This window comes from Esox lucius, chromosome 25, assembly GCF_011004845.1.
Source record: "Esox lucius isolate fEsoLuc1 chromosome 25, fEsoLuc1.pri, whole genome shotgun sequence".
Lineage (NCBI taxonomy): Eukaryota > Metazoa > Chordata > Actinopteri > Esociformes > Esocidae > Esox > Esox lucius.
Window position 1 is genome coordinate 18,740,469 of NC_047593.1, and position 26,890 is coordinate 18,767,358.

Consider the following 26,890-nt stretch of genomic DNA (forward strand, 5'->3'; position numbering starts at 1 on the left):
CCCCCGGAACCCCTCAATGCAGTGAAACAATATTTGAGAGAAATAGGCCTTTTGTGTACATAGAGAAAGTCTTGGATCTTTGAGTTCAGCTCATGATAAATGGGGGCAAAAACTAAAATGTTGCATTTAAAATGTTGTGTTCAGTGTGTGTGTGTGTGTATGTGTATATACACACACATATATACACACACACATATATATATATATATATATATATATATATATATATATATATACACACACACACACCATACACACACAAACACACATGTATATAAATAAATAACATATAATTTATGACAACATGAGTTTTAATCCTGTTATTATTAGAAAACGTGTGTGTATAATAAATCACTACAGTACCCTAGTTGTTTCTGGCGCGCATGACAACGCCACTGTGACATAAGGATCTGTGCAGTCACAATTCTCACCTACTTGACTACATTAAAATGGCGGATGCGTTCCATTCGGATGTCTATGTTAAACTGACCTTTTGGCCCACTAAAGGCCTCTAAACTTATCTACCGTTAAAAGAAAATTCTTAACTCTTTTATTAGTTTGACAATCTTTTTCAATTTTCTGTTAAGTTGTATGACTTATCGTGTATTATATTTTATTTTAAACAGGGGAGCTTAAATATGTAGCCATAGCGTGCTACTTGTAAATAAATCATAAAAATCCCAATTTAAACCTTGCTAGTGCCTATGTCATTAAGATAACGTTTTATTCTGCTAGACTAACAAATCGAGCAACAATTCGACTCTTCTGAGACATTTCCATCTACATTATTCACTTCACTGTAATCCAACCATAATAGCAAAACAAACAGATTGACGATGTTCTGGATAGTTTCAATGTTTAAATACCAAAAGAGCGAGAACGAGGTGATTAGCAGCGAACCGGGTTTTTTTTTCTAGTATTGATTACTCTAGCCTGAGTAAAATCCGACTTCTGCGTTGACTGTCCGACACATTTTACGCTGACACTGAGCGAACATAGCTACACACGCCACACGGCTCAAAATATTATCGTCTGGTCCCAGTTGAAGAATACAGTAGCTAGACCTACAGGATTGTATAGACGGTAAGTGACAGAAAAATCATGGAATAATAGGGCAAACTGGTATTTTTCTTCTCTAAACGTATGGTTCAGTCACACTTTAAGCTCGCATAAAATTTAGCTCTTGTGTTCTTTCTTTCACCACTTTTCATTCAGCCGGGGGCTTCTCGCGCTTGGTTAAGCTTTCTCCGCACATTGGTTGGGACAGACACAGAGTACATTAATTCAGTAGCTTGTGTAAAACGTAGATAACTATTTAATTGGTAAAAGTAAGTTTATTTGCTACATTTGGCTTTTTCGAATGATTCGTTTAAAGGGAATGCAAGGCGTGGGAGGCTTGCTAGTTGGGGTTTGTCTGTGTTCGAACCGTGGGAGGAGGGGTTTCGTTGACAGAGAGAGATGGCTAGCTTATGCTAACAAACTAGCTAACTGTGCTAGCGAACTGGCTAAATAAGTTGATGACGTGCTCAAACTACCAAAAGTAACCTTAAAACTTTAAACATCGTTTAATGCCGACATAAAAATAGTTTAGTGAGTCAATAACGTAACGTTAACATTACACTGTGTTTGTTGCGAATAATCCCGGGTATTGGTGGTCAACCCTACAGTGCGTTATTCAAAGCTAGCATGCTAGCTAGCCATGGCGTTGTGGGATATGGTGACCTGGCTGAAACAGATTTCACGGAAGTATAGCTACGTTGTCCAGTTAATAAAAGTATTTAAACAGTTTATATCCCAATGAAACATAGCATCAGTGTTGTTAGCTAAATCTTATTGTAAGTGGTAAACGACGAACGAGGAAGTTTGGCTTGAGAAATAGTTTATTTTCGGTAATAAGCGGCGAACTCGAGTGCGTATGTTTTATCGGTGGTGGGATTGAAAACCGAGGGGTTGGAGTTTTTGGGAAGCAAAACAAAGCAACTAAATATTTGTAACCATTTAAAGCTACATAGCTATAACCAAGAACATGCGTTTGGGCAGTATTTATGTATTTGACACCTACATCAAAATAATATACTTTCTATGGGTAGACTTCTAAAACAATGTTTATGTAGACAGGACAGATTCGGTTTTCTGATATCCAACCAGTGATCAACTTTTGTTTTCCAAACATTTTGTTTTAGTGTTAGAGCTTTTCTGGCGAGGAAGCGGTGTAAAGAGAACGACCGAAAAGAAAGAGGAAACCCCAAAAAGGAAATGCCAATCGCAGCCGCGGGTCAACCGACGACTCAGGAACCCCGTATTTTCTCCCGGCTGCCTTCCACCCCGGAGCCTACACCGAAAGGGGGAGATTTTTGTGACGGGGCGGGGGCAGTAGCTGAGTCGCCAGAGCGAACAGAATACGGGGGCGCCGAGGGGGGCAGGGGAGGACTAGCCGGCTTCAGCTACAGCCATACCGGCGGCGCTAGGGGCTTCCTGCCGCTTCGATCTTCAGCCACCAACAACGTCGCTGCCCCGCAATCCCCTCCTACGTCGTCTTCCCGGTCTTCCCCTTTCTTCCACCTCCAAATGGCCATGGAGCCCCCTCGGACTCGATCGCGTTCTAGGTCTGGATATTACCAGCAGTACGTTGCGAGCGGCGGGAGTGGAGGTATGACCGGCAATGGGATTCATTCTAATGGGGGAACAGGATCTACCCACAGCCGACAGCAGCACAACTCGGGGTGCGCTCCCCTAGGAGCTCACAGCCACCACTCGGAGCAGCACAGTATACGAGCCGCAGGATCTAACCTCTCCCCCGGCGCCCAGAGGCAGTCGGGACCGCCCGGAGCAAATCGCATATCGGCTTCAGGTAAGTGTGTGCGTTTTTTCTCACCTTCCTTCGCCTCTTCTCGCGTGTGTGCGCTGCACTTTACCCGACAGGTTAGGTAAACTGGTGTAGGTTTTCTTGTTGCCTGTGCTTTAGGGTTTTGGAGAGATTGCATGTTACATATTGGCCGGCGTGTGTGTCTGATAGGGACACACCAGGTTGGTGTATGTATCAGTAAGAGAATACCCAGGCAGGGGAAATTGGGAGAGAGGGCTGTTTTAATGCACCACAGATCGGCTTCTGGATAGAAGAGCATGGGGTGGGTGTAGGCTGGGAGCTGTATCAGGTGTGTGTGTGTGTGACCGCACATTAGTTCTATTTCAATTAATTAGACTTGTGTGTTGCCTCGGTGCTGAAGTCTACCTGTGTAACTCCACAGTTGTTTCATGGAACAAGCAGCTCGTAATACACACATTGCGTTTAGCTTGGTGTATAATGATGTTGCCAGTGTACACTGAGGTGAAGGCTGACCGACAGTGCGTGTTCGATGAGTCGTCCGGGTTTGTGGGGTTCAGGTTAATCAGGGTACAGTGGATTGATTCTGTCACTTCTGGTGGATCTTTTCATCTGTGTGCTGGTCCAGACCAGGGGTCCCCGGTTTGGCGCTGTTGGTTGAGCTTGATCTCTGGGATTGTGGGTTAGATTCCCAGGGCCACCTGCATTTGAGCTGAATGGCAGGATTTAATAAAAGCTGCATGGCATGTTTTGTTTATCTGTTGAAAATGGACAGACATGATGGATGTAATTCAGTAACGTGTAGATTCTGTCATTTAATCAAGCAGACTGGCACAAAAAAAACTTGTCTGGATGTGGGCCTATATTTAGATGAGACAAGAGGAAAGAGAGGATTCATCTCTCGTTCTTCTTTCAATGCTTCCTATTGTCCTCAATATATTTTCCCTGGAGTTAATAATTTACTGTGGTTGCCAGGCTCTGTTTGTCTCGTTTTAACTGTGTTTTGGAACTGAACTGAACAGGAAGTTGCATTTTGTGAATATAATGCCTGTATTGTCTAAAATCTGAGTTGCGTTTGTCGGCCCCGTCCCAAAACATTTTCCAACGTCTTTCTGTCAAGTTTGGGTCACTCCCTCACGGTTTTGGTCTGATGTCTTCTGTGGGATGTGTGGTGAACAAGATCCAGGGCCTCTGTTTTAAACTCTTGGACACAATGCCAAAGTATATGTCTTCAGGTTCTCTGTTTTTGTCCCTGCTATGGCCCGGAAGGAATAAGGGCTGAGTCCGGGATGGAATGGCGGGTCCTTCACCATGTCCTCTAAACTCGTGATATTGTGTGTTTTGATGTGAATTTTAGAGCTAGGCAAGGTTGAATTTGAAATGAGATTAGTGTTTGGTCATCAGAAAGTCTTTGAATGAATGCGGTTGGGTGTGCGCGCATGTTTGTACTGAACGACAATGAGTGATACGTCAGGACTGGAAGTACCTGTTTGGGAGACTGACTGTCAAAGGGGGCCGCGCTAAGCTCTCACACACACACACACACACACACACACACACACACACACACACACACTGCAGTGTTATGAGGCCATCACCATAAGAACATGCACACTGATATTCCAATAGGCCTACAGGTTCCTTTATGGTCTCTGGCTCATGGAAAGCAATGTAGTGCAGCTGTAAGGGGGACTGCGCTCGTGTGTGTGTGTGTGTGTGTGTGTGTGTTAGTGCTGCACTGCTCAGGGAAGGAGGGGAGAAGGTGAGGTTGAGAGAAAAATGTGGTCTTTCTTGGACAAGAGGAAAGGGGGTTCAGGAAAGAATGTCAGGGAGAGAAAGGAGGGTGTGAACAGAGAAAAGGGTGAGGAGACATGAAACCAAGAGAGAAGGAAACGATGACAGCAAGGGGGTGGGGGGGGGGGGTGGCGGGATGAGCGGGAGGAAGGCAGTCTCTGCCTCCCTCCCACCAGTATCTGGCGTCAGGCGCTGTTCTCGGGTAGGTATCATTTCACTCTGGGCTGTGATGCTCATGGAACTTTAAATGACTGTTGCTGGCCAAACCGATGACCCCTGTTACCGTAACTAATACATATTATATGCACACACATACATGCATACATATATACACACACACACACATACATGCATACATACCCTAATTTAAAGGCCTCAGATTCTCTGGAAACCCTATTTCAAGGTTGGCTTCTTGGTCATCAGGCCTCGGTGACCGAAATGTTGGCGCTGGGTGAAATGTGACCCTATGTGTTTTAGAACCCGGCTGCATCCTTTTTTGTAAGCCGGGTGTCCGGTTCAAGTTGGTTGACATCGACGTGGTTTCAAAACACCAGTGACGCCGTGAGGCCCGTGGAGAGCGGGAGTAGGATTTTGTGCTTTCACATGCAGAAGGATCATTCCAAGGTGGTGGATGTTAGGTTTGCACACACTATTATGCTTACTTAACCTATTTATTACTAACATTGTGAGCCTTTCCTAAAAGCCATGACTAAAATAAATGGGACGCACCTCGGGGCCCCGCACGGGCGAGTGGACGCACCTCGGGGCCCCGCACGGGCGAGTGGACGCACCTCGGGGCCCCGCACGGGCGAGTGGACGCACCTCGGGGCCCCGCACGGGCGAGTGGACGCACCTCGGGGCCCCACTCTGGGGAGTAGATGCACAAGACTTGTTGCCAGATTTGTCACAGTGTAAACTAAAACTACTATCGTCCAACGCCACCTTCTGAGGTAATGCGAGGCACTTTTCCAACAGCTATTCCCAGTGACGTCTAAAGACAGCATTCCGCACAATGTGTGTTGGAGCAAAGCCAGAATAGGACTGGCCATCGATCAGTCTGGTTCCTCTCTAGGTTTCTACCTAAATGTGGACCTACCAGGGAGTTTTTCCTAGCCACTGTCAATTAAATCTTGTTGCTTGCTCTCTGGGGTTTCAGGCTGGGTGTCTGTTAAAGTCCTTTGTGGCAACTGCTGATGTGAAAAAGGGCTTTATAAATTACATAATTGATTGAGTGGACGTAGCGGTCATTTAGGAGGCCTGGTTCTGAAGTCCTTCTCGCTCCATGTATAAACGGAATCAGGGGAAAAAGGTTTTATTGGGAAGCAACTAAAAACCTCTCGACAGGGTGCCTAAATAATTAACTTCACTATCGCCAACGACAGCACTTGTTGGACAGCGAGAGCGCCATGTTATCAGGTAAACAAGATTGTCAGGGAGTTTCTACTCTTTCCGGGTCAGGGTTCGAGCCAAAACGGTGCTTGTACATGTCATCTTCCGGTGTGTCTCCGGTGCAGGGAGAGTTCCATGTTGCTACGGTGACTAGAACATTGTGTTTACATGTTATGTGGAATGGTATTTGCATGAAATTGTCATTACAGTTGTTGTCTAAATGTGTTCGTAGGATGTAGGAAACACTAGAGCATAGTATGGCTCTATGGCAGTTTTGGATGCTCTGTTGTGTGTGGTTGTGAATGGCAAATGTTCAAATAGCTGCGTTTGATAAAGACCCTTTATCTGCCCCTATACATTATTTTTTTTATATATATCCGGACCATAAACCATTCTGACGTGCTGACAACATGACAGATTGGTGCAGATTTCAATTTGAAGAGGTCCCTCTCAATGCTTCTGTCCGTTCACAGCTTAACAGAACCGTTTCAGTTTTGTTGGAGAAATTGCACTGGCAAAAGAAGCAATTTTTTTTTGACTTATCAAGAATGGTAGTTTGGAATATAACGACAAAGCAAAGCGCAGGGAAGACGCGCAAAATAAATAACAACTGTGAGTAAAACAACTGTCCAACAGATTGTATTGACATAGCAACTAGGGAGTTTTTCAGGGATGAAAAGTGTGATGTTCTTTTTTTGCTGGCTGGAACCAAAGCTAGGAGGGTGTACTATCTGTTGTTGACCCTTGGCAAGGCAGGTAACAGTAGTTTCTCCCAGGTGGTTGTGGTTGATAACTGTTTCAGGAGTTTATGTCCCAGTCGATACCGTAACATTTAAACATTTTGTCATTTAGTGAATTGTCTTGTGAAGAGGGGTTTCCACTTAAGTACCCTGCAATAGGTAGGATTTTTTTCCCCCAGTAAAAAAACTAGATTTGTTCCTTATTAAACATGTTGTGTAAGCTAATATGGCCCTCTAAGAGTTATTCTCTGATCTCTGATCTAGTTTTCATATTATTATTCTTTATATTTTTGCTGAAAAAATCCTGCCTTGTGCAGTTTTAAGATTGCAAACACAGCTCTAGTAAATGCAACCTTCTTTATCATGTAGTTGCAAGTCTTTGCTAGAAGGCAGACTCTCTGGCAGTCAGATGAGTGACTATCCATTGTTTTTCTGACTTCAGAATGTTGAAAGAATATGAATGTTAATGCATGATGCCATTTGGAAGGCCTATTAAATAAGCATTCTTATAAAATGACAGGACTACTGTTTATCATCGGGGATTTGAAGGCAAGGGTTTTTATGTAGGCCATTTAAACAGTCCTATTGTGAGTTGTTGCCTCATAAATTACAATAAAATGGTTAAAAGTCCAGAGATCTAAGCCTGGATTTGAGATTAATATATTAAGTCGTAATACTGTTTGAAGACAATACTGATCTTAGATCAGTGGTTAGTCTTAATTGTTGGCATTCAAGGATAGAACTGACCCTAGATCTTTGTGGAAGGTGTGTTCTGCTGAAGCTTGACATGTTTTGCATTATTTTATACAATGATTGTTGGAATGGGCATATTGTATTTCTGTCCAAATGGATTTCTATCCACAGGTGTGTGTGTGTGTGTGTGTGTGTGTGTGTGTGCGCCATACAAGTAGCTCTGAACAGGGGCATCTGGTCTACAAGGCTGAATGTGAAGGGGTTTGTTGAAGTGTGTGTGCGCACGCACATGCATGCTTGCCTATAGCAGTCTTCCTACAGCATCTGTTTAGCAGGCTCAGTGTCTGGGCTCCAAATGGCTCCCTATGCCCCCCCCCCCCCCCCCCTTGTACACTTCTCCCTTGTCAGGAGTCATCAGCTGTAGTGCCCCAGGGAGGGAACAAGAGGCTGTTTGGCTGTAGTGAGCTCAGCTTGTCTCAGTTCCCCAATCGAACGTCTATGCTTTTTGTTACTGGGACAGAAGAGACGACGAGAGGCGAGACGCCTGTTTTGTCTTAACGAGAGAGAGCGAGAAGAGAAGTGGGGAGCGAGAGAGAGACGCCTGTCCGTCTTCCCGCGTTGGTCACCTGGCTGGAGATGAAAGCTAATGATCTGCTCTGCTCTGCTCTGAAGAGGGTATCGTTCTAACGGATCAATGCCTCTCTTCCTCCCCCTCCTTTTGAACGAGGGTGAAGTCGGCTTGTTGTTTCTTTTGGACTGGCTTTGTTTCCAGGGCAACAGTTTTTTATTTTTTTACTCTGTATTGTTTTTGGGGTTTACCCCCCACCCCCCCACAAATGGAGGTAAACACTGTCTGTGTCCAAAATGGCTCCCTAAGTCGGCTGCAGCAGAACGCTCTGCAGGAAACAGACTTCTGTTCTGGGGCGTCGTCTTGCTACATGCAGAGGGTTACGACCGGGACGGCGTGTTATTACGGGAGACCACAGTGTTTCACAGCGGAACCTTTTTGAGCGACACGAGGAAGCTCATGAGTGAGGGGTTTTCTACTCTTGTTTGTGGCCTCCTTCCCTTTTCCGCGGTGTTCATCAGTTGTGTCCGGCCAGATTATGCAGGCCTCCCAGTTGACACCCTCCTTCATGCTCCTGGCTCCTTCCTGTTCGCTCCATTTTAGGCCTGGTGTCTCTCCTTCCCTCTCTCCTTCCTGGCCCACTCAGCTGCAGCTTCCCGCTTTCCTCTCGTGTTTGTTTCGTGTGTTTTCTCTTTTCGTTTCTGTCATAATAATTGGATATAACGTGCGTGCGTGTGCACGTGACGTGCTGCCGTGAAGGAGACTTAGCAGGCTACCGCCTTAACTACTCAAGGGGGGAGAAACTGCCCCGCTTGGTTTGTTGAAACAGTGGAGCGGGAGGATCAGGGAGGAGAGGTCAGGAGGAAGGAGTCGTTCCTCTGGGTTAGGGCGTGTCTGTCTGTCAGCAAATAGTGTGTGTGTGTGTGCGTGCGCCTGCCTGGGTTGGGTGGGCTGTGTAGCCAGAGGAGCAGAAGTGCCAAATGGCACCCTAGGTGGTGCACACTAATTTAGACCAGAGAGGAAGGGAAGAGGAAAGTGAGGGAGGGAAAGTTAACTAGGGAATGACAGGGAGTGTGAGAACCACTCCTGTATCTTCAACGGGAATCCCCTCTAAACTGCTGCAACACACACACACACACACACACACTCACTAGTGCTCTCGGTCATACGCGGTAGGCTTTGTTTGCTCTGTGGCTTTTTACGAGGTGTGTGTGTCTTACACATGTTTCCCATGCCAATAAACCTCCTTTGAATTTGACCAGGGGAGGAAGAGCGGAAAAGCGTGATGCATGTAATGGTGATGAAGCGCTGGAGGAGGAGGAGGAGTGTTACTGAAAGGTGTCTGGAGGGGTGGGGGGGGGAGGAGAGGAGAGGTTCATCTAATTTTCTCTGCCTTTAATTTTCTCATTGTTGCAGCGCCTCACATAATAAATAATTCAATTTCTGGGAATGTCTCTCGTTTTGAAACTTTGTGTGTGGTGTTTAAAATCTTTTCACCTGGATCACCGTCACTGTCTCGTTATCCACATGTGTTGGCAACGTAAACAAACCTTTCCCCGATGAACCGAAAGCGAGAGACCGGGGGGAAGATTGAGAGGGGGAGCAAGTGGAAACAGAGGAAATAGAAATAGCTGATGCACTCTGAAGCTCACAGAAAATCAATAGCAGTCAAGAAGAGAAGCCACAACCCCCCACTCGCCCCCCACCTCTCTCCTCCTCCACTCGCTCCCTGACACTCTACTTCTCCTCCTTTTCTCCCCTGCTACCGCTTCTCCCTCCATCTCTCTTCCTACACCACCTCCTCTCTGGTCTCCCCCATCTCATCTCACCCCCCCGTCTCTCCCATCCCCCGTGGCATCCCCAACACTGTACCCACTTCCTGCGTGCGCGTGCTGGTCTTCCTGTTTTACAATCTTCGGTCCTCACTGGAATAGGAAAACGAGACGAATCATGCCAAGTGAGGACATTTGGCCGGTTCAGGTTTAGGCACATAGGTTTGATTACTGAGATTAAGGTTAGTGCTAGAGTTTAGGCGTGAGGTTTATTTCTGGTGGTACTAAATGGCCGATCCTCACCCTGATAGTAGCGTGCGCGCGTGGTTTGGTTTAACAGTTCAAATTGGGGCCGGACGTCCTCATGAGGATTGTGAAACATGAAACAAACGTGTGCTACTACGTAGTCAAGAAGACCGGACCAGTGAGGACATTCTGTCAGTCCTCACTTATACAAATGGTTTATTTTAGTCTTGGGGTTAGGGTTATAATGGGATTTTAGTGGTTATGGTTAGGGGTTTAGAAAGGATCTATTTTTTATTTTTTTCTTCAATTGTTATCCTCAAAAGTTTTTACAAGTATGGGTGTCCGTGTGTGTCCCCCCTCGCGCGGTGGGCCAAGTTCTACTTGGGTGCACTGAGTGCAATGGCAGGTGACTGTGTGTTACTGTGATGTCACGGGTCCTCAATAAGACCCCCAAGCACAACAGAAAAACAAGTAGAGCAGAAAATAGATGAAAAGATGAAGATGAAAACAAAGTTATTTAGTGATGATGTTGCTGCTTCTTTAATCCTGATTAGAGAGAGAGAGTGTGTGTGTGTGTGTGTGTGTGTGTGTGTGTGTGTGTGTACACCACACACACACACCCTTGAGGTTTTGTCTCACACAAACATATTATGGTTGTTGTTTAAGGTCCAGATGTGAGAGTACGAAAACAACAATGGGGATTAAATTGACACAGTATTACACTGCCCCTTTAAGCCGGTTATTGTGTGTGTGTGTGTGTGTGTGTGTGGAAGGGAGGTGTAAGTGCGTTCCTTTAGGTGAGGACGGAGGAAATGGAGACCCAAAAACTAGTCGGTGTTGAATATTCACGTCCTCTGTGACATCATCTAGACCAGTGTAGTTTAACAGAACAGATGACGTTGTGCCTGTCTCACGGCCCCCCATCTCAGCCCCACGTCTCACGCCTCGCCGCCACCACCACCACAGCGCTTTTATTTTGCCGTCTGATCTGTTTTTGCTTTCCATCTGTCTCACTGCCTCTCTGACTAATCTCAGTTAACCCAGAACTAGAAGCTTGTGTTATTGGTCAGATGCACAGTTAACTTCCTGGAACAAAGAGGTCCACAGCCCTCTTGGGAAATTATTGGGGTAAGGCAGTTGACTTACTGGTTAGAGCGCCTGACAAATCCCTGAGCCGAGGTGAAAAATCTCCGGTTCTGTCCCTGAAAAAGGCAGTTAACCCTAAAGGCTCTCAGTTTGGTTGCTGTAAATGATCTTCTGTCACATAACAGTAACATTGGGCAGTGAAGAGTCTTTCCTGTTCTGGAATTTAAAAGATGTTGTCACAGGGGTTTCTGACCTTCAGTTATTACTGTGCCATCGACTTAATGTTGCTTTGCGTGGTAACACAACATGCCAAGACCTATCTGAGGCTCCCAGAAAAAAATATTGGTGCCCATGAGTCTGAGGGGGGTTACAAAGCCGTTTCCAAGCAATTTGAAATATGTCGTTCCACAGGCTACATATTAGACAGTTTTATATAGGACAGGTGTTTATATAGGACAGGTCTTCCCACCAAATTCAGCCCAAGAGGCTGCACAAACGTGGCCTACATGGGAGGTCAGGAAGGGAGAAGCCTCTGCTCTCACAAAAGAATATCAAGACACGGCTGACAGACCACCTTGGTTAATACCAAAACTACTGGAACAATGTGCTTTGGACAGATGAAATGAAAGTGGAGCCACAATGCCAGATGCCATGTTTGGCCAAAATGAAACTCTGCCTTTGAACAGAAGCACTTTATACCAACTGTAAAGCTTGAAGGCGGTGGCATTATGGTTTGGGGCTGCTTTTCAGCCTCAGGGCCATAACTGAGTTAGCTGTGTTGAGTTGTACAATAGCATATTGTAACAGAGAAATCTTGAGTGTGTGATACCATCAGCCAAAAAGCTGCAATGGAACAAGCATGGGTGTTCAAAAGGACACAAGCAAAGCTTCAACAGAATGTCTCAAAAAGAAGAAATGGAGGGTTATGGAATGGTTTAGTCAAAGCCCAGATCTCAATCATATCGAAATGCCTTGGGGGAAATTAAGAGGGCTGTGTATGCCCTCAAATATGACACAAGTGAAGCACTACTATAAAGAAGCGTGGGCAAAAATGATTCTCAATTGATGTAAGAGAAAGGGGCTACATTGAGTAATTTTACCCAAAGGGTATTGAAGCTAGGGGTGTACTTTTACTGCACTATTAAAATTTTATCTCTGCTGATGTTTTAAGGTACACATGTTAAATTAGTTTTCTTCCTTATCCGTCAATGTTGCAGATTACAAATCAGTATTTCCAAATATGTACATGAAACCACTTTCCAGGCAGTGTACTTGTTCACTAAACTTGAGTTCTGTTTGGAAACGCCGGTCCTGATGTATCATGCCGGGTCTACGGTTCCATCTCTCGGATCTCTGTGGATATGTGCCTGTATTGGATGGGCAACACAGGCGGTTTCCACATTCGTTCAATAACAAATGTCTTCTGTCTTTTCTCTGTCCAGGAGACATAGGGAGACCCTACCACTGCCATCCTGACCACACCTGTGGAGAGGAGAGTGACAAGGTGAGAGAATCTCACACACACACACACACACACACACACGTGACAACTACCTGACAGCTGTTGGGGTTAACTGTCTTGCTCGGTGCCACAGTAACAGGATCTTTCACCTTGTTCGTTCAGGGATTAGAACCTATGACCTTCCATTTAATGGTGCTATGTGTTGTTTTGGTCTATATTCATGGTGTTTTATATTGAACTCTGATTCATGAACCTGATGGACAGCAAATGGTAAATCACTTAGACCCGCAACTAAAACAAAGGAAAGGGAATAAATGCTATCTGCTGACACAATATGGCAGACACAATATGAAACTGCCACAGCGATGTTGTAATGGCATAATGTTGTTAAAAGAAACTGAAAACAAAGCTCTTTTTTTTTTTTCAAGGCATGTATTTGTTAAAATGTGTGAGGTGAGGCACTTGGTATGGAAGACCGTGACGCCTGGTGAACACTGACTGTTGATGTGCTGTTTGTAGAAGTGCATTCAAGACATTCAGAACATGTCAGGGGAGACAGGAGAAAGATCTTGAACTTGTTGGCAAATGTATCCCACTTTGCAAAGTCCAGGTATGGTAGTATGATGGGAGACTCATCCAGGCAGCCTTGCAAAGTCCAGGTATGGTAGTATGATGGGAGACTCATCCAGGCAGCCTTACTGCTGTTATCCAAGCAAACTCGCGTCCACGGAGTATAAGCTGAGGCTCGTGCGCACTTGGGCCACCATGACCCCCCCCCCCCCCCAACTGCCTGTTGTGGTTGTTTTTTCCTGGCAATATAAAGGCAGACTTACTCTGACTGCTGGCTAGCTACTATGGAGGATTATCCAGGATAATTTATCTGGCAGCAATTGTATTTATCAATTTTATTTTGCCAACATTTTAAACTGACACACAAACACCCTCTGTCCTTTGACAGATCCTCTCATCTATGACCTAACAGGGAAAGCATAACCCTTAGGCTCTTACATTTTCATTTCACAGGTCGAGTTGGCTCGAGAGGTTTGCGTTTTCAGGGTTTGTTTATTGAAATTTTGTCTTTCTTTACAAAAATGAATACTCAAATAATTAACCGACTTCACTTTGAGTATTCAATCATTGGAGCCGGTCCCTAGTATGTGTGTGGGTTGGAGTACTGGGGGGATGGAGGGAATGCATTGAGACGACCGAAGAGGTTAGGAAGGAGTGGGAGGAGATAAAAGGAGGGCGAGGAGGATGGGTTAATGCTAATGACTGTTGCAGGGAGGGAGGTGAAGGGAGGAGAGGATGGAGGGAGGAGGTCTGGGCCCGGCTCTCGTCTTTTAATCTTTGGAGTTTCTCTGGCGAGTGCTTCCTGGGCGCGTATGGTTCTGGCGCTTCCTGGGCGCGTATGGTTCTGGCGCTTCCTGGGCGCGTATGGTTCTGGCGCTTCCTGGGCGCGTATGGTTCTGGCGCTTCCGGGGCGCGTATGGTTCTGGCGCTTCCTGGGCGCGTATGGTTCTGGCGCTTCCTGGGCGCGTATGGTTCTGGCGCTTCCTGGGCGCGTATGGTTCTGGCGCTTCCGGGGCGCGTATGGTTCTGGCGCTTCCGGGGCGCGTATGGTTCTGGCGCTTCCGGGGCGCGTATGGTTCTGGCGCTTCCTGGGCGCGTATGGTTCTGGCGCTTCCGGGGCGCGTATGGTTCTGGCGCTTCCGGGGCGCGTATGGTTCTGGCGCTTCCGGGGCGCGTATGGTTCTGGCGCTTCCGGGGCGCGTATGGTTCTGGCGCTTCCGGGGCGCGTATGGTTCTGGCGCTTCCGGGGCGCGTATGGTTCTGGCGCTTCCTGGGCGCGTATGGTTCTGGCGCTTCCTGGGCGCGTATGGTTCTGGCGCTTCCTGGGCGCGTATGGTTCTGGCGCTTCCTGGGCGCGTATGGTTCTGGCGCTTCCTGGGCGCGTATGGTTCTGGCGCTTCCGGGGCGCGTATGGTTCTGGCGCTTCCGGGGCGCGTATGGTTCTGGCGCTTCCGGGGCGCGTATGGTTCTGGCGCTTCCGGGGCGCGTATGGTTCTGGCGCTTCCGGGGCGCGTATGGTTCTGGCGCTTCCGGGGCGCGTATGGTTCAGGAACAGCGACAGAAAACTCTGTTTCAAAACACGTTGACCTCACCCACATCACCACACAATCCCAGTCCCTGTAGGAACGAGGTTCAGTGGTTCGCCTTTAAATACACACCTAAACACTTCCAGTCGGTAATGGCCGTCGGTATGAAACTTTGATGTGCCTGTCGGCCGTGGTTATGAGCGGGGGGTTCTGTGTGAGTTCGTAGGCCCTTTCAGATTGTATTTCCGGGGGTCTGTGAAAGAGGGGTTTATGATTTAGAGGGAACAAGGGGAGGGAATGGGCACACACCAGCCCTGGCTGGCAGTGGGGGGTAAATTAATTATCTGGTGGTGCCACACCGACCGCAGCCGGAGGTTCCGTACCGACCGCAGCCGGAGGTTCCGTACCGACCGCAGCCGGAGGTTCCGTACCGACCGCAGCCGGAGGTTCCGTACCGACCGCAGCCGGAGGTTCCGTACCGACCGCAGCCGGAGGTTCCGTACCGACCGCAGCCGGAGGTTCCGTACCGACCGCAGCCGGAGGTTCCACCCAAGGCCTTGAACACTGTTGTAGAGAGTTTGTCGAGGGTTGCCTTGTCAGCCTGCGGTGTAGTGACTCCTTGTGGTGGTTTCGGGCTTATTGTGGATTTCCTCCAAGCGTGACGGACCCGTGTGAGCAGTACAGCTCGGTGGGATTCGGGGATGTGTAGAGCGCTTCTTTGACTCTCCCGGTGAACCAAGGCAGGTGAATTGAAAGGGTTGAGTATGAGCAAGACCCACTTGGTCCTGCAGGTGCTCCGCATGAGTGTCTGTGAGACGGCTGACGTGTACTGTGACCTGGGAAGTAACATTGAGACGTGCTGGTTTAGAGGCAGGAAGTAACGTTGAGACGGGCTGGTTTAGAGGCAGGAAGTAACATTGAGACGGTAGCTGAGATGGCCTGGTTTAGAAGCTGGGTAATATTGCCTGCTAACTCTGCACAATTGTAGCTGTTCGCCTGCATCCTGTAAGACTGTGTGTGTGGGCATTCTGGTGTGTGTGTGTGTGTGTGTGTGTGTGTGTGTGTGTCTGTGTGCGCGTGCACAGCCTGTTGTCCAGCAGCCTGTTGTCCAGCTGTTTCCTGTTAGCAGGCATGCTGCTCTTACGTGTGTGTGTGTGTTACAGTCAGACTGGCTGAGTCACTGTATTACCCCGAGTTGGAGTGACTGTGTCCTGTCTCGTCGGCTCCCCCAACGTGTGTGTGTGTGTCCTGTCTCTGCAGCAGAGACTTGGGTCACTTACAATTCAAATCTAGTCAGTTAAAAATAAATACAGCATCTCAGTCTTTTTATTGTATTTTTTGCCATTGAAGAAAATGGCGATTTAACGATTTCAATTTAAACGGACGGTCATGGTAGAGGTTGTGTGTTTGTGTGTACTTGGTCATGGTGGAGGTTGTGTTTGTGTGTCTGGTCATGGTGGAGGTTGTGTTTGTGTGTCTGGTCATGGTAGAGGTTTTGTGTTTGTGTGCCTGGTCAGGGTAGAGGTTGTGTTTGTGTGCCTGGTCAGGGTAGAGGTTGTGTTTGTGTGCCTGGTCAGGGTAGAGGTTGTGTTTGTGTGTCCTTGGTCAGGGTAGAGGTTGTGTTTGTGTGTCCTTGGTCAGGGTAGAGGTTGTGTTTGTGTGTCCTTGGTCAGGGTAGAGGTTGTGTTTGTGTGTCCTTGGTCAGGGTAGAGGTTGTGTTTGTGTGTCCTTGGTCAGGGTAGAGATTGTGTTTGTGTGTACTTGGTCAGGGTAGAGATTGTGTTTGTGTGTACTTGGTCAGGGTAGAGGTTGTGTTTGTGTGTACTTGGTCAGGGTAGAGGTTGTGTTTGTGTGTACTTGGTCAGGGTAGAGGTTGTGTTTGTGTGTACTTGGTCAGGGTAGAGGTTGTGTTTGTGTGTACTTGGTCAGGGTAGAGGTTGTGTTTGTGTGTCCTTGGTCAGGGTAGAGGTTGTGTTTGTGTGTCCTTGGTCAGGGTAGAGGTTGTGTTTGTGTGTACTTGGTCAGGGTAGAGGTTGTGTTTGTGTGTACTTGGTCAGGGTAGAGGTTGTGTTTGTGTGTACTTGGTCAGGGTAGAGGTTGTGTTTGTGTGTACTTGGTCAGGGTAGAGGTTGGACATCAACTCACTCTTGCCGGTAAGTTGTGTGACTCACTGGCGAGTCTGTAATGTTTCAACTTAAACCCCAGTGTGGCTGACGACACATTCGTGTGTGTGTGTGTGTGTGTGTGTGTGTGTGTGTGTGTGTGTGTGTTGGTATTACGTCACTTTGAGAGGAAGTGACTCTTGACACGTTGTGTACACACACCCACCCACCCTCATGCAGGAAATACCATGAGTCATGTTGTTTCAGTTGGTTTGTATTGTTGAGCAGTACCCCTGTAGGAAGACACACGGCTGTTATGAAGAACTAACCTGTTTTTCCCTCCCTCTCTATTTTCCACTTTCCCTTCCCCGCGCTCTTCTTTCCATCCTTCTCTTGACCTCTCTGCCCCCCCCCCCCCTCCCCGTCTCAACAGAATGATGATAGCCCCAGTCCGAAGCGTCAGAGGCTGTCCGGCCAATCGGCGCTGGAGGTCTCGTCTGTGGCCCCGCCCTCCGCCCCCTCGCCGCCAATGAGGCCGTGGGAGCTGCCCACCAATCGCCGACCTCACCCGTACCCCCATCCTCAGCCTCACTACCCCCAGGAGCACTGCCAAACACCGGCCAGACGCAGGTGAACCCCCGGTTTCCTTGTTTGGGGGGGGGGGGGGTGGGTGGGCTGTGTTAATGTTAAATGGGGAACGACAGTCACGGCTGTTTGAAACGGGGGGGGGGGGGGGGGGGGGGCGTGGCATGTTGTCATGTTGGCCGGCTTTAATCATTGTACGCGCAGAACGGCTGGTGAGATTTCCCAGTCTGAAGAATCTGGGGATGATGATGATGATGATGATGATGTTGATGATTGTTGTAGCGTAGATGTCTGTACCTAGTCATCTTTACTCAAGACCCCCCCCGGTCCGTCTCTCCTCCTCCCCCTCATGTCTTCTTCTACCCCGTCTCTCTCCAGCCCACCGGTGCGTCGCCAACGGGGTCGGCTCTCCCGCCCTCCCCGCCACCTCCCCCCTCCCCAGCACCCCCCACCCCCCCGCCAGCCTCCGCCCTCCGTCCAGCTGGACTCCCAGGACGAGAACTACCGACTGAGCCGCCCGCCTCACCCCCACCAGAGCTACCCCCCTCCGCCGTACGGCCACGTACCTGCCCCCGCCGGGTCGGAGGAGCCCCGGGCGTTCCGGCCCCCGGCCCTGTCGCCGCGGTTACTGCACCCGGCCGCCCATCAGACCAGCCGCCACGCACAGCAGCCGGGAGCGCTGGTCCTGGAGCTGCATGAACAGGTACTGTGTGTGGGGGTGTGGGTGGGGGTGTGTGTGGTGGGGGGGTTTGTGTGTGTGGTGTGTTTTAACACTCTGCCTCCCTCTCTGTTTGTAGCTCCAACAAGTGTCGGTGCCCGTCTCCTACACGGTGACCCCCGTGCCCCCCCACCACTGCCTGTCTGCTCCTCTATGTGCAGGGCAGCACCTCCCCCCGGTCTGCTCCTCTCAGCAGCAGGTCCCAGCCTGCAGTGTGGTGTTCAGCACGGGACAACACTACCACCACCACCACCCTGTGAGGAGGGGAGGGGAGGGGAGGGGAGGGGAGGGGAGGGGAGGGGAGGGGAGGGGAGGGGAGGGGAGGGGAGGGGAGGGGAGGGGGGAGTGTACTGTGGTCGGTGAATGTTGCTCTGGTTTTCATGGGTTGTTGGACTTTTGCTGCCCTCTTGTGGCAAACCTGAATGACTGCAGGTAAATGTGAATCCATTGGCCCTAAACAATAATTGACTGTCCGTCTCCATCCCTCAGATGCTGGGGGCGTGTTCGATGCAGCACCTCCCTGTGCCCTACGCCTTCCCCTCGCTCCTCTCCAGCGACCCGTTCCTCCTCCACCCGCCCCACCTGCAGCACCACCCGCCCCACCTCCCCCCGCCGGGACAGTTCCTGCCCTTTCAGACCCAGCAGGCCAGATCGGTAAGAGACCGTCCCTCTAAATAACCACGGCGGCGCGCCAGCCTGTTCCCCCATGTCCGCGGGCCCTTCGTGATCCGTCGTGTCTCGTTTGTAGCCGCTGCAGAGGATCGAGAACGAGGTGGAGCTGCTGGGGGAGCACCTGTCGGTGGGGGGCGGGTTCAGCTACCCTCCCGGGGGACACCACACTTCCTCCCTGCCTCCCTCAACGCCGCTCCAGTTCCTCTCGCACCACGAGCCCTTGCCTCAGGAGCTCTTTGGAGTGGTAAGGCATTTCAAAACGCACATGCGAGATCGACGTCTTTTCATTTTGCGGTTTATAGTCATTCGGCAGAGCCCGATTTGGGCGACATACGGTTAACGCAGACACGTTGGGAAGCTAGGAGGAGTGAGTCCAAGGAGTCAAGTCCCAAGAAGATTTGTTGTAATGGGATAAACCGAGCTAACAAACCGAACACACACTCGAAGGATGAATACATCTGAGGTTTTTGTTTGATCAGCCATGTGTCTGACACTGTCCTCTTCCTCAGCCCTACCCCCAATTCATGCCCCGGCGTCTTACTGGACGACGCTACCGCTCCCAGCAGGCTGTGCCTCCGCCCCCATACCACCCCAGCTTGCTGCCTTACTTCCTGTGAGTACTTCCTGCTTCCTCTGATGTGTGCCAGGATTGGATCTCAGGGGCCCGGTATGCGAAGGTCAAACAGTCGGACACAGGAACAACGCTCTTTTAAGCGAACAGCTTTGGAATGTGTTGTGATTGACATTTCTGAATGGGTGGTCGGGAATATTCTGGTTTAGAATGACCTCTGAATTAAAAACATGATTGTGTTAGCTCACAAAAACACGTTCTGGTGGTTTTTTTCGTAGCATTTGTTTCCGGTGCATTCAGTCATCCAACATCTATGTTGCCACCGGCAAAAATACCCCCAATCCCAGAATGCATTTGAAATGTGTTTGATTTGGGTGATTGAGTACATGTGTCCCCCCCATCCCACCAGGTCAATGCTTCCTGTCACCCCCACGGTCGGTCCCGCCATCAGTCTGGAGTTGGACGTGGATGAGGGGGAGGTGGAGAACTACGAGGTAAGAGACCGGATCGAGAAATAACTGCATCCCGAATAACGACACGCCATGCCAGGAAAACCTGTCGTTCTGAATTTGCACTTTGATCCGCCCCTCTGCGTGACCCCCAGGCCCTGTTGAACCTGGCCGAGCGCCTGGGCGAGGCCAAACCTAGAGGACTGATAAAGGCAGATATCGAACAGCTGCCCTCGTACCGCTTCAATCCCAACAACCACCAGTCGGAACAGACACTGTGAGTACATTAACTTCGCTAACCACCAGGCATCTACGGGAGCGTGTCGCGTAGCCCTCTAAGAGTATTTGAATCTCTGCCCCGCAGGTGCGTGGTGTGCATGTGTGACTTTGAGTCTCGCCAGCTCCTCAGAGTCCTGCCCTGCAACCACGAGTTCCACGCTAGGTGTGTCGACAGGTGGCTGAAGGTGAGTCGGACGTTCACGCAAAAACCGCCAAAACCGCTGCCGGGACACACCGCGGGCACCGCCTATTTTGGCAGGAGGTTTGGAGGAATTTACCAGGTAGACTAATCAGATGTCTCCCCCCTATCCCCCAGGCAAACAGAACGTGTCCCATCTGTCGAGCAGACGCCTCCGAGGTCCAGCGGGATTCCGAGTGACCTCTAAACTTTGACCCACCGGATCTCGGCTTAGCGCAGCCTCTCCAGATTCTAACCTTAACCAGTAGGGAGGAGCGTACTAAACTGACCTTGGATCAGTGTCCAGTGGCGACGTACCCTGCCTTTTCTTCACGTTTAGGTTGGTAGTATTGAAACGATGGCCTTTGACAAACCCACGGACGGGTGGATGTGAACAGTGATGTGGACGCTCTGTCTTTCCGACTTCTGAACGCTGAAAGGAGAATCCCTGCTGAAACTCGGACGGCAACGTTTCACCAACCAACCGAATAGAGGATATGAAAGTCCAAAGATGACAATGCTGTTGTTGTTGTTATTATTATTATTATTATTATTATGATCATGACAGATTTAAGATCCTGTTAAAGAAGTGTTTTCACTGTTAGGATGTTTTGGTTCATGAAGTGTGTTTTGTTCACTCACCTTCGGTTGGATTGTGTGTTGGATTGTATGTTGGATTGTGTTGGTCCGTGTGCACTAACATTCCAGTGCGTTTGGTGGCGGGTGTAACATGACACGGTGTGTGTACGCTTTTGTACTCCTACAAAACACATCCAGGATGTGTCAGCCTAGAGAAAACCGTAAAATGCTATCAGACAATGGGACAACTGTGTGCACTTCTCCGTACAGTACTGTTCGGCACTGTACAGTGAACTGCATGGTATGTAGTGTACAGTACAGCATGACACTGTACAGTAATGTTCCTGCACTCCCTGTACTGTACACCACTTTTCTCTTGTCTTCTCTCCTAGCCATCTCCCCTCTGATTGGTTAATTGTGTTCACTACGACAACAGGACCAATTTCACCAGGAAGGGGCTAACTGACGAAAGAGGGGAGGCATCTTCCATAACGGCTGTCATAAGAGCGTCATGAGGCTGTATTCCACATGCACAGTGTCACCCGATATTTGGCTTAATTCATGGCCTCCTACTGGCCTTCACCTGATATCCTAATCAGTATTCTATGTAGACTTACGATAGCCTTATGGCAGCCTTATGATGCGTTGCGGTTTTGCCGGGCATCGACAGTGTCTCAAAAACAACACAATATAATACCTTCTCACCTGTTTCCAGTGTGGCCAATCAGCTCAGCGTTCAAAGTTGTTGGTCGTAACCACGGCAACCAGGTTGAATGCCTCAGTTTCCTGTTAGGTGTCAAAGGCCAGAGGTTATACTTCTGTGATGGCGTCCATTTTGTGTCATAGGATTACAGTGATTATATTGTCATTTCTCCTGCTTGGTATACAACAAGCAGTTACCTCATGTTCACTATTTATATACTCAGATACCAATATGGGATTTTCTGAATTTAGTTTTATCTACTTTTTTTGCTTTAAATTTTTTCTAATATTTGTTGTTTTTGTCATTTTTGTTTCCTTTAAAAAAAACACGACTGCATCATTTAATAACATGTTTGATTTCTCAATGTATGATATCTGTAACCAAAATCATTTGAAGGCTTGATATTGCAAATTTTTAACAAACATTTGTACATTTCTTATGAGAGTTATGACTAGTAAGGCGTTAGTAAATAGTGCAATGAGTTCTTATTTTTAATCCCCGACCCCCGTCTTGGATTTCAAAGGGTGGTTCTATAATAAATGTATAATGTCCTCTTCCAACTCTGTCTGCTTTCACATTTTTCCAGGTTTACCTTTTATAGCTTCATAAATGCATCAACTGTCAACGTCCCCCATTTGCCCTATGGTCTTCAGCCATTAACAATGTAGGACACACCACTACTGGGCTCGTTCAGCAATCCGCAATGTTACAGAACAACCAGCAACTAGCAGTCATTACTATTGACGGTGTTACAAAATATTTGTTGCACTTCCTCACCGATTGGTTTGAGCCTGCTCTATCTCTCAACGATCTTGAAAACCTCTCCAGGCTTATAATATGAGTTAGGTCTCAATTGGGCACCAAAAGAACAATACTGGAATCGGTTGGACACTGGTCAACTAGAACTTTCACCGATGCTGCCAAGACACCGATCACTAGGTGGCAGGGGAACCTCAACCGGCAGACACCATCAGTTCACACGTTTCCCTATTGTAGTTAAGGCCTTGTTTCCCCTGACAGGCAAGACCCGGTCCTGAACTGAAAAGCGCTCTCTTATTTGCCACTGATGGAGTGTCTTAATGTAGTTGTAAATAAGAATACCAGTTGACAGGTGCTTGAGTAGATAGTGAAAACCTTATTGCTACATTAAGCAAACTAATGTTCCACTAAGCAAGAACACATTTGAACATCGTAATTTTTTTTGCTTCCTTTTGTTTCAGCCTAGTGTATATAGGGTCGTTTAAAATATCTAGAAATATAATTCTTACGTTTGTGTAGTAAATAAGGAAATTAATAAATGTAATTAACCCCTATTTCACAAGGCAAATGTGTCACTGGACCCCCCCGTCTCAGTTACAAGGTGTTACGCTGCTATATTATTGTGCTGGGGGATATGAGGGATGTACTACTAACTTTTCTCAGTCTCCTCCAGTTTTAGATTTTAGGTGGCGATGAGGTCCTGGTCCACACCTGCAGATTACCTGGTTTGGGGGGCCCGTTGCTGTCCCTGTCCTTGTCCACCTGGTCATACTTCTGACCTAGTCTAAAATCAAATAGCCTCTGGATTTAGCCCAGAGAAATGTATTTATTATTCCAATTGGACTCTTAATATCTCACCTGGCACAGCCAGAAGAGGACTGGTCACCCCTCTGAGCCTGGGTCCTCTCTAGGTTTCTTCCTAAAATTCGACCTTCTTAGGGAGTTTTTCCTAGCCACTGAAATTCAACACTACTGTTGTTTGCTCCTTGGGGTTTAAGGCCGGGTGTCTCTGTAAAGCATTTTGTGACGACTGCTGTTGTAAAAAAGGGCTTTATAAATAAATGTGATTGATTGATTTGATTGATAAGAAGGCTGTAATATCTACAGCAACCTTAAAGTAATTAGTATTACTATCTGGCTTGCTTGGTGACAAACTGTTGGCTCAGGGTGAATCTAGCAATGTTTGTTACTGGTCAGACGCTACCATGCTGCCTCAGTTTATTTCAGGGGTACTGAATTATTTAAATACACTCACCTGTGGTTACTTAACTGTGTTCTGTTGAATAGACCGACATGACAGCAAATTAAAATGATGGCAGAAATTACGAATGAAAGTATGAGTATATTAACTTTAATATATGTATCTCCCCCACTCCTGAAAATATATTTTTTTCTAAAATAATTTCTACCAAAAAAAAAAATTCACTTCTTTTGGCAATTCTCTGGCACTGACTGCCAATAATGGCTTCAGTGAAGGAAAATGTACATTTGATTGTCAGATGTTGTTTTTCCCAAGACACCTTAAGAAGAATGCACTTCAGTCGCTCTGGATAAGTGTCCGCTAAATGTCTAAAATGCCAATGTAACAACCCTGACATCTGTGTTGGTGGACCAGTTCAGGGGTGACTAATGGTGAATTTCGGAGGCTCGTTTTGGGAAAGTATAATTTATCCTGTTATCACAACTGCTTTTGGTGAAGTGCCCAGTGTATTAAGACAAGGTGTTTTGTTCCTAGCCACTGTTTCAAATGGGCTTTAGGATTTGACCTTATTGCAACAGAACCTCGTTTTTTTCTTTGTCTTTATGCAGAATTCAACTGTTTCCTCCAGGAACGTGGTAGCCCATTATTATCCAGGTGTGGAACGATCAGAAAAGATGGCCACATTAAGGTGCGACATCTGTCCCTGATTTGGACAGGTTTTATTTTAACACGAATCTGGAACGTTCAATTAATGATGGCATCATAAATAATAACACTTCATCCAACAACCTAACGCTGTGAAAAAAAATGCTTAATCATACATGTCTTAATCAGTGGAATAAACATAAAACACAAACTGACATCAACCCCCTATCAATTCCCCTTTCTACCTTATGTAATGCCTACTCAGGGGGTGTCTATAGCAATCTCCCTCTGCACTCACACTCCATCCTCATCCACGATACAACGTTTTGGTCATGGAGCTCACGATGTGAATAGAGCGCCCTATGAAAGAATCCTAGTCAAAAACAGGTAATGGTTTCTGGGAAGACAATTGGATCTCACTCCGGCCATTTCTGAGTCCCGCGTTGTGTTGGTACTCCTTTTTATGAGAACGCCTCTGACCCAGCTGTTCTTTCACCTAAAAAAAAACAAACAAGATCCACAGGAGCGGGGTGAAACACACATGAAACCATTACAGAAAACATCCCTCAGTCAGCATGTGAAGAGCTTATACCTGGAGGCACTGAATACACTCCCATAAAAATACAGTCAGCATGTGAAGAGCTTATACCTGGAGGCACTGCATACACTCCCATAAAAACACAGTCAGCATTTGAAGAGCTTATACCTGGAGGCACTGCATACACTCCCATAAAAACACAGTCAGCATGTGAAGAGCTTATACCTGGAGGCACTGCATACACTCCCATAAAAACACAGTCAGCATGTGAAGAGCTTATACCTGGAGGCACTGCATACACTCCCATAAAAAAAAAACAGCGGGGGAAAAGAAAAGCAAAACTAAATGAACATATTGCACCAGTTGTGTGAAAAGTGAAACTTTCAAACCTTTAACATATATGGAGAGGCACCTTTTCGGTAGGCTTGTACAATGAAACACCTTGGGTTTCTTCCAGAGGGCAGGACATTGGCGGTTGTCAAAAAGCTGATAGATTTCTTCTAGTTCCATATTCTTTTTATTATTGACTTAGATGTGGCCAAGTGATCCATGGGCCATGATCACCATCATGAGCAGGCTGGTGTCACCGTTGAGCTCATGACTTCAAAACACCAACTAATTCCTGAAATGAACGTAGAACATGGAGTTAAATTCCAGTGGGCACACCCACCACTTCAAATCATACTTAATCATTTTGCAATCCGAATTTTACGTATTTTGTCAAAACAACTCGCGGGCAAAGACACTGAACTATGTCAGAAGCCTAGCGGTCGAAATCTGATGACAATGTGGCGAAGTTCTTTAACGTCTTATTTGTGAGGGTGTCAGTGGGTTGTGCTGTTCTGCAGGAATTCCCTGAACAATCCACTTTTACAACTTTACATCCTTTACTGTAAATGGCTTGCTGACAGTCTAAAGGCTGGGGGTGGCGCTAAACAAGCTCAGAGGAAAGTACCAAATGAATCCCTTTATGCTGGCCGTGACTGTAATATACTTGTAGTTTTAAAAAACGAGTTGAGTTTTTTGGTACTTACTGTTACCCTGGATACTAAATTATAAAACTTTAAAATGCAGATGTAAAAAAGTATTCTTGCAAAGCATTATTAAATGAACTCCACCCTAAATAAGACTTAATGTCTATCAATACCGTTGAAAGATTTTTCATAAACCTATCCTGTTACAAAAACCAATTAAAGTTCCTCTCAGCCGCTTAAACACCACATTCTGGTTTTGATTAAATGTAATGCCATGTCTTTGGACAGAATAACACCTGATAACATCCCTGCAATGGGTTGTTAGACCAAATTAATTCTCTCTATAATTTTTTCCCCAAAAAACATAGAATACTTCGTAGAATACTTGAACACTTAAATATTTGTACTGGGAACTCCAACCTTGTCACGCAACCTGAAGTTACATTACAGTCAGGAAGAGCAGAACAACAACCTTTCATTTTAAAATTGAAAGGGAAAGTTGTTGATCGAAAGAGATGTTTACTGCAGAGACAATAGTAAAACATTTGGAAAGTACCTAAACTTTTCAGGTTTAGATGAAAGGAGACTAACCTTGAGTGGATTTCTTTGTGACAGAACATCTTTGCGAACAACATGGAAATGGTGAGTTGAATTTATTTCACATTAATTCACTACATACAGTGGTGAGAACAAGTATTTGATACACTGCACAGGTTTTCCTACTTACAAAGCAGGTCTGTAATTCTTATCATAGGTACACTTCAACTGTGAGAGAAGGAATCTAAAACAAAAATCCAGAAAATCACATTGTATGATTTTTAAATAATTAATTAGCATTTTATTGCACGACATAAGTATTTGATCACCTACCAACCAGTAAGAATTCCGGCTCTCACAGACCTGTTCGTTTTTCTTTAAGAAGCCTTCTTGTTCTCTACTCATTACCTGTATTAACGGCACCTGTTTGAACTCGTTACCTGTATAAAAGACACCTGTCCACACACTCAATAAAACAGACTCCAACCTCTCCACAATGGCCAAGACCAGAGAGCTGTGTAAGGACATCAGGGATAAAATTGTGGACCTGCACAAGGTTGGGATGGGCTACAGGACAATAGGCAAGCAGCTTGGTGAGAAGGCAACAATTGTTGGTGCTATTATTAGAATATGGAAGAAGTTCAAGATGACGGTCAATCTCCCTCTGTCTGGGGCTCCATGCAAGATCTCACCTCGTAGGGCATCAATGATCATGAGAAAGGTGAGGGAT

At 47.1% G+C, this 26,890-nt stretch overlaps 1 protein-coding gene across 1 annotated transcript; it reads left to right on the forward strand.

The window, feature by feature from the left end:
- Positions 1-696: 696 nt before the first annotated feature.
- rnf38 (ring finger protein 38) lies at positions 697-22,066 on the forward strand. Its single transcript, XM_029118450.2, has 13 exons — positions 697-1,083; positions 2,184-2,851; positions 12,555-12,616; positions 17,206-17,402; positions 17,736-18,060; positions 18,155-18,331; positions 18,565-18,729; positions 18,824-18,991; positions 19,257-19,360; positions 19,728-19,812; positions 19,923-20,044; positions 20,132-20,231; positions 20,363-22,066. The coding sequence occupies exons 2-13, from the start codon at positions 2,257-2,259 to the stop codon at positions 20,423-20,425; spliced, it is 2,163 nt and encodes a 720-aa protein (XP_028974283.1). The 5' UTR covers positions 697-1,083; positions 2,184-2,256; the 3' UTR covers positions 20,426-22,066.
- Positions 22,067-26,890: the final 4,824 nt, after the last annotated feature.